We start from the raw sequence: 13,309 nt of genomic DNA, 5'->3' as shown, positions 1-13,309 counted from the left end.
GAAGCTCAACCCAAACAAGACTGAAGTGAGGCTGGTCAGTTAGGGGAATCAGAGGAAATGGTGGGGGTAATAGCAGTCCAGTTAGCTGCTAGGAATAACTAGTAGTAGTTACCAGAAGAGCTGGTGAGAAAATAGCTTCCCCCCCTCACCCCTTGGGAAAAATTTCAACATTTTGGCAAAATACTAAAAAATGAAGTATTTCAGCTGAAACAAACATTTCTATTGAAAAAATGGCATTGCAGTTCCTTATAGGAATTGTAGTTTGGGTGACTTATGCTCCTGTTCTCTTCTAGGGACTGGCCTCTGTGGTTGGACTACATTTTCCATGATGCACCACTTGCTACCTCTTGGTGAAGGGAGAGGGTACAACATAGTTGATCAAGGTGCATCATGATAGCCCTGGCAATAGAAAAGAGAGAAGCATAAAGCACCCAAATCAGCACTCCCATAAAGCATGGTGGTGCCACTTTAAATTGGAACATTTTTGTTTTCATGTGTTCAATATTTCATTAAAAAATGGAAGTTTTCCACAGGAAACAACCACTTTTTGTGAAACAATTTTATTTTGTCAAAATTGCAATTTTCCAATGAAAATCACTGTTGATATAAAATTTTTGACCAGCCCTAGCTAGTCGGATTCACAACTTGGGGGCGATTTTAGACACTTCCAACTCCTGTGTTATGATTATATTACAGTAATAATTCAGTCAGATTTTTATCATCTGCGTCTGGCTAGACAGTTGCAACCTTTCCCAATGGATGTGGGCCGTACCACTGTTACCCATGCTTTTGTTACCTCAAGATTAGACTGGTGCTACGCACTCTGTGGGGCTACACCTTAAAACCATTCAGATGCTGAAGCTGGTGCAGAATGTCGCTGCTTTTTTATTAAGGCAGTTATTTCACTGAGAACATGTCACCAGGTCTCTGGGATCTGCACTGGCTGCCTGTTGGTTTCTGGGTGGAATTTAAGGTGTTGGTTATGACTACTAAAGACCTAAATGGCCTGGACCTGGACTAGCTGAAGGATCACCTCTTGCACCCTGAATCATACTGCCACATCCGTTGTCTCGCAGGGCATAGGTGCCAACACCATGGGTGCTCCGGGGCTGAAGCACCCACAGAAAAAAAAATAGTGGGTACTCAGCACCCACCAACCACAAATGTTCAGCAGCACTGCACCAGCACCACAGATCAGTTGTTTGGTGGGGCTGCCAATCAGCTGTTTGGTGCCTGGAGGGGCTTGGGGGAGCGCAGAGAGCAGCAAGTGGAGGGCAGAAGGGGGGTGGGAAAAGGCGGAGTGAGGGTGGGGTTTCATGGGAGGGGGCAGAGTGGGGATGGGGCCTCAGGGCAGTGGAGAAAAATAAAAAAGTCAGCTCCTATGCCACAGCGGCACTCCAACTGGATTCCCTTCACTAAAAAATGGAGGTGCCAGCTAGCAGGACATTCTCTATGAGGGTGCTAGGATTCTGGAACTTGCTTCATTCCTCTGCCTAAAATAGACTGAAATTTGGTAACCTTCCAAGCATGCTACAAAAGATATTTCTTTCACCAGACATGAAGAGGGCTGAAGGTACGCTTCCTAGAATGATGAAGGGGCAGAAAAGAAGTTTTTGTGTGTGTGGCTAGTAGGCTGGCTGGCTTCCTGAACAAGTGCTGCTGAGATTTAATTGTATGAAGTGGTATGTTATGGTGCCTAGAGCCCTGGTTAGGTGTCTTTTAGTTATTTAAACTGAAATCAAGAGTAACCAAACTGCTTTTTCAATATTCCTAGTGTGCAGCAAGGATTACCAACATCAGCCAAACCGACTGACTGTTTCTGAGAACAATTTCTGTGAAGAAAGTAAATACTCAGAGTTATGAGCTTTCAGCAAGATTCAAGGAAAGCACTGGAAAACAGAGTTAATTGCAAGTTATTTCCTGTGTCCTGTTATCACTTCTGTTCTTGGGGGGGCGACTGCAATTTAAAAACAGAACTTCTTTCCATTTCCCAAATAAATCTTTAGAGGAAATGGTAGCGCACAGACACACACAGTAATGAACAATCTATCAGTTACTGGTTAATTAATATAGCCTTTTAGCCATAGGCCGTAGCTCACAATATAAAATAAATACAAGTTTTAAAATAAACACAGCTAAGTCAGATGGATACAGATTTGAACAATCTGTCTTTATGCTTCAAATGAGCTAAATTCATCCCTGATGTAACTCTATGGAGAAGAACAGTTATACCAGGGTTGAACTTAGACCAAGGTTTTCCATCACATGGAATAAAACCATAAAACTAGAATCTACCAGCAATGACACAACTGAATAAGGAATTTGCCAAACAGCAAATACCATCCACATTCAACTGGTGGATCATAATCCAACCATAATTCAGCCATAATCAACTGATGGATATTTGAAAGAGTGCACACCCAACCGTGTTGAGGGTAATGGCTAGAAGAAGAATTGCATATTGTGTGAGTATTTCTGTACGACAGAGATAAGTGCCTTAGATATATGATGTCACATAGGCATGTAAGCATGCCAATAAAGTTGTGGTCAGAATAAAGTACTAGTGATTGTGTTTTAATGTCATGCCCTGTCTTTTCTGTGGCTGGTAATGTTACTAATGGTGTTAATCATGGGGATTGTAGGGGTTGCGGTTGTGACTGGCCTCTGCTCCTCTGCAAGAGGAATGGGGGTAGTGTGGGGTAAAGAAATTTCTAGCGCTGTCTCCTGCTTATGTATTTGCACAGGAATTAGGCACTATGTGCCATTTGATACAGAGAGGAAATGCACAGGGTTAGTGATGGTTACTACAGTTCACTCAGGAATAAAGGTTCTGCTGATGTCAGCAGGCAGCTGAGATGAGTGAAGCACAATTCCTGTTCCTCCCAACAGATTGGAAGTGGGGGTACTTTTGGACGTTACTCTGGGAGGAAGTCATCCCTAGAGCTCTTGCTCCATGCAGCTGGGGGATAGTGCTCTGGTCCTAGTACTCCAATCTCTAAATCTTACTGCTGCTCCCCACTGTGTCCCAGTGCCTGGTACGTCCTGTCTTTGGCCCACCCTAGGACTCCTGCTAGTAGTTTATGATCTCTCTACTTCAGTGGTTTTCAACCTGTGGTCCAGGGACCCTGGGGGGTCCACAGACTGTTTGTAATGGGTCTGTGAAAGAATGTCCTTACCATAGAACAGTGGTTTTCAACCTGGTGGTCCGTGGACCCCTGGAGCTCCGTAGACTATGTCTAAGGCCTGGTCTACACTAGGAGTTTATATCAAATTTAGCGCCGTTACATCGAATTAACCCTGCACCCGTCCACACCACGAAGCTATTTAGTTCGACATAGAGCTCTTTTAAATTTGACTTCTGTACTCCTCGAAAACGAGAGGAGTAGCACTAAATTCGAAATGGCAATATCGAATTAGGCTAGGTGTGGATGGAAATCGACGGTAATAGCTCCGGGAGCTATCCCACAGTGCACCACTCTGTTGACGCTCTGGACAGCACTTCGAGCTCGGATGCTCTGACCAGCCACACAGGAAAAGCCCCGGGAAAATTTGAATTCCTTTTCCTGTCTGGGCAGTTTGAATCTCATTTTCTGTTTGGACAGCGTGGAGAGCTCAGCAGCACTGGCAACGATGCAGAGCTCTCCAGCAGAGATGGCCGTGCAATCTAATAGAAAGAGGGCCCCAGCATGGACTGATCGGGAAGTCTTGGATCTCATCGCTGTGTGGGGCGATGAGTCCGTGCTTTCAGAGCTGCGCTCCAAAAGAAGGAATGCAAAGATCTACGAGAAGATCTCTAAAGCCATGGCAGAGAGAGGATACAGCCGGGATGCAACGCAGTGCCGCGTGAAAATCAAGGAGCTGAGACAAGGCTACCAAAAAACCAAAGAGGCAAACCGACGCTCCGGATCCCAGCCCCACACATCACGTTTCTACGAGGCACTGCATTCCATCCTAGGTGCGGCCGCCACCACTACCCCACCAGTGACCGTGGACTCCGAGAATGGGATATTGTCCACGGCCGGTTCCTCGTCGGAAATGTTAGCTGACGGGGAAGATGAGGAAGGAGATGAGGAGGACGAGGCAGTCGACAGCGCTTGCACCGCTGATTTCCCCGACAGCCAGGAGCTCTTCATCACCCTTACCGAGATCCCCTACCAACCGTCCACAGCCCTTACCCCGGACACCGAATCAGGGGAAGGATCAAGCAGTGAGTGCTTTAAACATCTAAACATTTAATTTTAACATAACTGGAATATTTATATTGTTAAGAATGGGCTTTTCATTCACTCATTTAAACATAGAAACTTTTATTTATAACAAAACAGGAATATTAACTATATTAGCAATTTGGTGTTCATGATTTATTTGGCTTAGTCAACTATTTAGTCCTAACTATGTATAGAAAATCAAATAATGTCCGGGTATTCATGATTAGGCCACCACAGGACGCTCCACTCTGTAGTCCCTTATGCTGCACTTAAAGGAAAAGACGGTCAATGTGCCCGGGAATGGACAGAGAGTCCTCCTGGGATAGCTCGGCATAGCTCTCCTGGAGGTACCGCTCAAGCATGCGCATCAGGTTCCGCGGCAGGGCGATCTTGTTCGGTCCACCATGGTAACACACGTTCCCACGCCATGAGTCCATTAGGTAGTCCGGGATCATGGCACGGCACAGCATGGCGGCATACGGCCCTGGCCTCTGCATGGTCTCCCGAAGCATCCTTCCCCTCTCGGTCTCCGAGATCCTCAGCAGAGTAATATCACACATGACGCCCTGCTTTAAATTAGGGAGGGGAATGTTAGTATTGGGACTGCTTTGCAGCCACGCGGTGGAGGCGGCAGAGGGGCAGCATACAGGGAGCTTTCCCGGGGACAGCCGCGAGGTGGTGGGACAGGGGCAGAGCTCATGCTTCCCTGATTGCTGCCAGCAGAGAGTGGCCTTGCATTCAGTGCGAAAGGAGCCCAGTGCTACTATTACATTTTTAAGCTGCCACAAGTCTACGGCTTACCATGCTTTCCTGCAACAGAAGTAGAGGTGTCCTGCAATGCTTCTCTGATCGCAACTGCAAGACCCCAGGCACTGAAGGCGAGGGCCGAAAATTCGACCTTGTCCTGAGTGCGCATGTGAAAGGTCCAGTGCATGGTGTTGTTCACAGAGAAAGACTATGTTCTTTGTTAGCAACTTCATTTATCTGTCTCAGGAATTCACTCCCTTTCTCCCATTCCCACAGACACATCTGCGACTGTCTCCCAACCCAGCCTGGCATCACACTCCCAGAGGCTAGCGCAGATTAGGAGAAGGAAGAGAAGGACGCGTGAAGACATGTTTTATGAACTTATGGACTGCTCACGAGAGCAGGCAGCCCAGACGACACAGTGGAGGGAGAACTTGTCACAAATGCACAGAGCAGTCATGGAACGGGAGGAGAGGTGGCGCCAGGAGGACCAGCAGGCTACTCAAACCCTGCTTGGACTAATGAGGGAGCAAACGGAGACGCTCCGGCGCCTAGTGGATGTTCTGCAAGACCGGAGGCAGGAGGACAGAGCCCTGCTGCTGTCTATCTCTAACCGCCCTCCCCCGCCACCAAGTCCCACACCCCCCTCACCAAAAGTACAAAGAAGGAGGGGCGGCAAGGGCCGTTAAAACTTTCAGTCGGCCCCTGCACACTGCTGCAGCACTGGAAGGCTCTCGTTCCACAAAGTTTGAAAAGTCCTTTCCTACCCATCTCACACTAGCCCACGTCCAAGTTTCCTCCCCCCCCTTTTCATCTGCGGTTCATAATAAAACATCTGTTTCTGTTAAGTACTGTTTCCGAGAGTGTCTTTTAGAGGGGATTCTGTCTGAAGGGGGGGAAGGGGTTTGTTACTTGGACAGGACAGTCACCTGTAGCAGGCTACAGAGGCGGGGGCAGGTCCAGCATCAGGACACATACACAGTGCAGTCACCAGTTACCCTGGTCAGTCTGGGAGGCAGTTTTCATGTTCTGGGGTGCGAGGGGGTTGATCTGTGACTTTGTGGCGGGGGAGGGCAGTTAGAGATCTTTTGCCGCGGTCCTTATCCTGGATCACAGAGCCACGCAGCAGGGGGTCTGTTACCCTCCGCCCCCTGCCAGAAAGTCACTTGGCCGACACATACACGCATTCCCGCCCAGGACTGCTGGCAGGCTGCGTTGAAACAACCAATCCAGCACTGCGGAGCCTGTCATTCCCGGAGTTTAGAAGCATCATTTGCATCAGAACACTAAACCCGCCCCCCGCCACAGTCTGCGTCCCCGGTTTAAAACATTCCCGCGAAAACAGTAAGAAAGAGAACCTTGTTCATTAACAAAACAGAACAGATTTTATTTGTTGGGAAGGTGGGGAAGGGGGTATGTAACTTGGAAGGATAGTCAACAGTAACTGGGTAAAGAAACGGGGGCAGGTTCAGCATCTGTGTCCACAAAGTAAACAGTCACTGGAGACCCTGCTCAGTCAGGAACCTGGCTTTCAAAGCCTCCCTGATGCACAGCGCGTCCCGCTGGGATCTTCTAATCGCCCGGCTGTCTGGCTGGGCGTAATCAGAAGCCAGGCTATTTGCCTCAACCTCCCACCCCGCCATAAAGGTCTCCCCCTTGCTCTCACACAAATTGTGGAGCACACAGCAAGCAGCTATCACAATGGGGATATTGGTCTCGCTGAGATCACAGCGAATGAGTAGGCTTCTCCATCTCCCCTTGAGACGGCCAAAAGCACACTCCACCACCATTCTGCACTTGCTGAGCCGGTAGTTGAATAGTTCTTTCCCTGAGTCCAGTGCGCCAGTGTAGGGCTTCATGAGCCAGGGCATTAGCGGGTATGCAGGGTCCCCGAGGATGACTGTAGGCATCTCCACATCCCCAACAGTTACTTTGTGGTCCGGGAAGTAAAGACCTTCCTGCAGCCGTCTAAACAGACCAGAGTTCCTGAAAACCCTAGCGTCATGAACCTTGCCAGGCCATCCAACGTTGATATTAGTAAAACGTCCCCGATGGTCCACCAGTGCTTGCAGCACCATGGAAAAGTATCCCTTTCGGTTGATGTACTGGCTGGCCTGGTGGTCCGGTCCCAGGATAGGGATGTGAGTCCCATCTATAGCCCCACCGCAGTTTGGGAATCCCATCTCGGCAAAGCCATCTATGATGAGCTCCACGTTTCCCAGGGTCACTACCTTAGATAGCAGTAGCTTGACGATTGCCTTGGCTACTTGCATGACAGCAACCCCCACGGTAGACTTGCCCACACCAAAGTGGTTAGCGACGGACCGGTAGCTGTCTGGCGTTGCGAGCTTCCAGAGGGCTATGGCAACTCGCTTCTGGACAGTCAGGGCTGCCCGCATCCGGGTGTCCTTTCGCTTCAGGGCAGGGGACAGCAACTCACACAGTTCGAGGAAAGTCCCCTTCCGCATGCGAAAGTTGCGCAGCCACTGGGATTCATCCCAGACCTGCAGCACTATGCGGTCCCACCATTCCGTGCTTGTTTCACGGGCCCAGAATCGCCGTTCAACAGTATCCACAAGACCCAGTGACAGCGAGATGTCCTGGGCGCTGGGTCTCATGATCTCTGAGAGGTCGGAGCTAGTGTCCGACTTCATGCCGTCACGGTGGTGCCGTAGCCTCCTCTCATGATTTATCTGCAGCTGCCTCTGGTACAGGTGGATGAGAAGCTGCGAGGCGTTGAGAACTGCCACAACTGCAGCGATGGTCGCAGCGGGATCCATGCTCGCACTGCTGTGGCGTCCACGCTGTCAGTAATCAGAAAAGCGCGCGAACTGATTTCCCGCCGGCGCTTTCAGGGAGGGAGGGAGGGAGGGCGGGAGTGACGGACGGATGACGACAGGTGCCCAAAAGCACCCTCGACACATTTTTTTACCCAGAAGGCATTTGGGGCTCGACCCAGAATTCCAATGGGCAGCGGGGACTGCGGGAACTGTGGGATAGCTGCCCACAGTGCACCGCTTCCAATGTCGACGCTTGCCCCGTTAGTGTGGACTCACCAAGTCTCACAAAGTCGAATTACTGTCCTTAGTGTGGACACACACGTTCGACTTTGTAATATCGATTCCACATAGTCGAATTAACTAAAATCGAAGTACTCTCGTAGTGTAGACAAGGCCTAAGATTTCCAAAGGAGTCTGCACCTCCATTCAAAAATTTTTTGGGATCTGCAAATGAAAAAAAGTTGCAAACCACTGCTCTGCATAGTTTGGGTCCTTGTTTAATAGAGGACATGAAAAGTGTAAAAAAATTGATTTAACCTTGTTTGATATATAAAATTGACGTTGGTGATTTCCTATTCTTCTCAAAAACAAGTTTGGGTGGCTTTTTTCCCTGCTGTATAGCTTTCTATATTAGAAACTTCTGGTCTTGTGTCCTAGAAGACACTATGGCAACTGAGAAATTGGCATAATTATGACTTCACAAATACAGAGAGGAAGAAATCTGATCATAAACATTTCTATTAAATCATTCAGTAGGTTTAAAATTCTTGTTTGTTGTTTTTTCTTGAAAACATCCATTTAACTTGAAGAACTGAGAAACACTTCTCTGAAAAGACTTATTTGTTCTAGACTGATTACCTCCCACTGAAATGATTCTGAGACCTCTGACAAGTCTTGCAGCAAAGCCAGACTTTCTATTCCCGATACTTCCAAAGTTAAAAAATAAAGCAAACAGAAGCTCAGCTTTCCCTATCCCGCATCCACTCTCTCATTCTCCATGTCTTCTTTACATCAAAAAGCAGCAAATGCTTTTCCTTTCCCCATTTAGGTCACCATTAAATAAAAGATCATTATACAAATATATACTTGCTAGATATGGATACATATATTGGCTTACAACAGCTTCTCCCCATCCCCCTACCTCTTCTAGTAACAAATTCTGATGGACAGATGGAATTATCACAACATGTACAAATTACAATTGTAACTGATTTCAATCCCACCAATTTTCAGAAGCATGCAAATTGGTGTGTCATTAACTGAAGTTAAAATAAAATCTATTGTTCTTTGAAAGATCACTATTAAAAAAAATGCACAGCAAGTTGTGTTATTTGTGGGATTTTTTTATATTTATTTATTTTATTACTCAATTATAGATTTAAAGAGTTTAAGGCCAGAAGGGACCATCACATCATTCTAGTCCAGGGATCAGCAACCTTTCAGAAGTGGTGTGCCGAGTCTTCATTTATTCACTCTAATTTAAGGTTTCGCGTGCCAGTAATATATTTTAATGTTTTTAGAAGGTCTCTTTCTAGAAGTCTATAATATATAACTAAACTATTGTTGTATGTAAAGTAAATAAGGTTTTTAAAATGTTTAAGAAGCTTAATTTAAAATTAAATTAAAATGCAGAGGCCCCTTGACCAGTGGCCAGGACCCAGGCAGCGTGAGTGCCACTGAAAATCAGCTCATGTGCTGCCTTCGGCAAGCATGCCATAGGTTGCCTACCCCTGTTCTAGTCTGACCGCCTGTATATCACAGGCTATTAAATTTCTGCCAGTTACCCCTGTATTGAACCCAATAACTTGTGTTTGGCTCAAACTTATCTTATAGTAAAGTATCTGGTCTTGATTTGAAGACAAAGCATCTACCACTGCCCTTGGTAGTTTGTTCCAGTGGTTAAAAACCTGGTTTAAAACCTGTGCTTTATTTGAATGTGTCTGGCTTCAGCATCCAGCCTTTGGTTCTTGTTATTGCTTTCTCCCTTAGGCTAAGTACCCCTGGTATTTTCTCTTTGTGAGCTAAATAAGATGCAATCAAATCGACCACCTCTAATCAACCCCCGGGGGGAAAAAATGGGACAGACCCACAGCGGGTATAAGTGGGTGTAACACCCTTGACTTCAGTAGAGTAAATGTCAAAATATATCAGCTGAGGAGCTGGCCTTCTGTTAATTAAGAAAAAAATCTATACTAGTATTACCACGCAGTTCTCATAAATTGTATGTGCAAAATTGTTTTATACACTGTGTTACATTTACAACAAATCAAGAGCAAAGAGAGCCGTTTTAAAGGACTATCTAGGTAGCTGTTCTAAGAGTGCCAGATAGGTTGCTCAAATTAATACTCTGAAGGGTGCTAACAACTCACCAGACCTTACCCTGCAAAAATCAGATGCTTCCATTTAATCTCTGATACAAATAAAGTTACACAGATACTTTATATTGTCTACCTCTAAAAACTGTATGAGTTGCTCCGTTTCATATCTATATCCTGCTAGCTAGACTGGTTTTCATCCAGGGTGCTTAGACCACCTTAGGCTGTTTTTAAACAGTTGTCAAACACCTTTTTAACCTTATGTTTTTCATACACATCAGTCACCGGCTTCCCCTCCCCTCTCCACCCAAGCCACAGATGCAAAAGGACATGTGCAGACTATAATATTATTAGTGCTCTTTGAGGAGATTCCAGGCGCAGATTAGCCCTTCTTTGAGGAGAATCTATACCTGTTATTTCAGCCTCCTTACCCTCAGTGAGATCGGATTACTGCTCCTTGGTTTTCCTCCTCCTCGACTTCTCTTTGGGAAGAACAGGGCTTTGGAAACGGAACTTCCAGGTCCACAGCGTGAGTCTCTGCCAGCCGAGAGTGCACACAGGAAAATGAACTGTTGCTCCACGGTCTCGCAGGAGGACCCCGAAGGCCGACAGGACTGTCCCTACGGAGCTGGAACAACAGATCTCCCGCTCTCCGCCCTCCCCCCGCGCCTTCCTCTGGCCTCCAGGGTGTGGGAAATGTAAGTTTTCCAGCTGTGTGGGCTGCTGCTCTGTGGCTGGGAGAAGGAGAGGGAGAGCTGTCTGCATTGCTGTCTGCAGAGTGAGTCTAGTGAGGGTCCCAATGCCCCCACCAGCTGGGCAGCTGAGAGCCTGTGCCCCATTAGAAGCCCCCCTGCCAGCCCTCCCAGCCAGAAGCAGTGCTAGCAGCCCGGGGAACCAGTGGCGGATTTAGAGTTAGTGGGGCCCTGTGCTCAGCTTCATTTTTGGGGCCCCTCCTTGGGACCCAGCCAAGAAAAAGAACATTCTCCCTTATCCCCCCCCACCCCTGTTTTTCTTTCTTTTTTCCCTTCATCCTCCTCCTATATGTAATAGGAAGTAAATGAAAATAAAGTGAGGTACCTTGATTGTTTTTGTAGTCTAACTTATTTTTCCACAGACCACTTGAAAATTGCTGAGGGTCTCGGCGGACCACTTAATGATCTTTCCAAATATTGTTTGTACCATTAGCTAACTATTGGATAAGAGCGCTTTATAAAAAAAAATGTAAAAAAATGTTGGGGTGCAGGGTCTGGCCAGGACTTAGGGTGCAGGAGGGGGCTCAGGGCTGAGGGTGCAGGGTCTGGGAGGAAGTTAGGGTGCAGGGTCTGGCCGAGGTTTAGGGTACACGAGGGGGCTCAGGGCTGGGGGTGCAGGGTCTGGGAGGGAGTTAGGGTGCAGGAGGGGGCTGAGGGGTTGGGGTGCAGGGTCTGGCCAGGAGTTAGGATGCAGGAGGAGCTCAGGGTTGGGGCAGGAGGTTGGGGTGTGGAGTGCTTACCTGGGGCAGCTCCCGTTTGGTGTGAGGGGTGCAGGTGGGAATGTGGGAGGGGGGTGCAGGAGCTCCCATTTGGTGTGAGGGGTGGGGATGTGTGTGCATGCAGGAGTCAGGGCATGGGGTGTAGGGGGGCTGGTTATGTGTGGGGGGGTGCAGGAGTCAGGGAGGGCAGGGGGCTGAGGGTGTGTGAGGGGGGTGCAGGAGTCAGGGCAGGGGGGTGTGGACTGGGATCGTGGGGGTGATCCCTGCTCCACCCCAGCCCCCTGCCCTGAGAGGCTCACATCAGGGGGGTATGTGTAGGGGGAGTGCAGGGGCCCCGCCTTTGCTCCGTCCTACCCCGATTCCACCCTCTTTCTCAAGGCTCCACCCCCGCCTCTTCTCCACCTCCTCCCCTGAGTGCCCTGGGGCCCTGCTCCTCCCCTTCCCTCCTGGAGCAAGTTAAGTGCCGGCAAACAGCTGTTCGGTGGTGGGGGCAGCACTGGGAGGGAGCAGGAGGGGCAGGAACTTGTAACACTCGGGGGATGAGGCGGGGAAGTGGGGAGCTTGGATGCCGGTGGGGGCAGAGCCTGCAGCAGGAGCCGGCAGGACCAAGCTTCTGCCCCCGCAGCTGCCTGGCCCTGGGCCCCCCGTCGTTGAGGGGCCCCATGCCAGGGCACCCTGTGTTTTACTTTAAATCCGCCTCTGTGGGGAACAGAGGTGCACTCAAAGCACTCCATGTGAGTAAATAACTCCTCCTTACCCAGCTGACAGGATGAGAGCAGTTTGTGGCTCGCCTTTGTGGAGAGAAGAAACCTGAGGACTGCTGATCTCCTTAAGTCTCTCTCACAAAGCTGATCAGTTTTATTTTCAGTGTAACAGACAGTGCTTCCCTTATACATTTCAGTTGCTCCTGATGGAAATCAGAGGAAGCTATTGTACATATCTCTGCTTTTCAATCAAAAAATAAACATGTTTTCTTTCTTGATCTAGTCAATGTACCCTTGGCCTGGGCCTTTTTAAAAAACAAACACATAATTCCTGGAGTGCTCTTCATCCTACCAGGTTGTTACAGCCTTAGAACAGGTCTCTTTACTAACTTCCTTAATATTTGAGACTAACAAATGTATTTGGGCATAAGCTTTCGTGGACTAAAACCCACTTCATCAGCTGCATGGAGTGGAAAATACAGTAGGCAGGTATATACACACAGTACATGAAAAGATGGGAGTTGCCTTACCAAGTGGGGGATCAGTGCTAACAAGACAATTCAATTAAAGTGGAAGTGGGCTATTCTCAACAGTAGAATACCAAGCGAGGAGAAATCGCTTTTGTACTGGTAATGAGGCCAATGTGATCAGGGTGGCCCATTTCAAACAGCTGACAAGAAGGTGTGAGTAACAGTAGGGGGAAATTAGTTTTTGTAGTGACCCAACACACTTTTCCGCCCTTCCAGTTTCCAGAGGCTAAAACAGGCTTTTAGATTAGTCATTTGTAAATACAAGTTCAATTTTTAAATTCATTTTTATCTTTTGAATCTTTACACCTTTAGTACCTTGAACTGGAGCGTGTTTTCATTTGTGCTGAAGAAATATCAAATGCACTGTATAAATAGATTATAATGTTTAAGACTTCATTTCTAATTACCAAATAACTTAATAGGAAAAGAAAACACATTGCCATAGGAAAAAAAATAACATTTTTATCTACTGGAAATACACCTTCAGGTGTCTTAGAGCTGATAGGAAACCCATGTTGGCCAATTTATTGTAATATTTTCTTTCCAATTATCAC

General features: G+C 47.6%; 1 protein-coding gene across 1 annotated transcript in view; it reads right to left on the bottom strand.

The window, feature by feature from the left end:
• Nucleotides 1-12,417, bottom strand: part of LOC135891652 (OX-2 membrane glycoprotein-like) — a 32,527-nt gene extending 20,110 nt beyond the window's left edge. Inside the window, exons 1-2 of the mRNA XM_065419271.1 lie at nucleotides 12,279-12,417; nucleotides 10,529-10,587 (exon numbers count right to left, since the gene is read on the bottom strand). Coding sequence (XP_065275343.1) covers nucleotides 10,529-10,587; nucleotides 12,279-12,417 — 198 coding nt within the window. The remainder of the gene's footprint in view (nucleotides 1-10,528; nucleotides 10,588-12,278) is intronic.
• Between the last annotated feature and the right edge of the window lie 892 nt (nucleotides 12,418-13,309).

This window comes from Emys orbicularis, chromosome 1 (genome assembly GCF_028017835.1).
Source record: "Emys orbicularis isolate rEmyOrb1 chromosome 1, rEmyOrb1.hap1, whole genome shotgun sequence".
Taxonomy (NCBI): Eukaryota; Metazoa; Chordata; order Testudines; family Emydidae; genus Emys; species Emys orbicularis.
The sequence above is the reverse complement of the archived record's forward strand: the minus strand, read 5'-3'. Positions and strand labels throughout refer to the sequence as shown.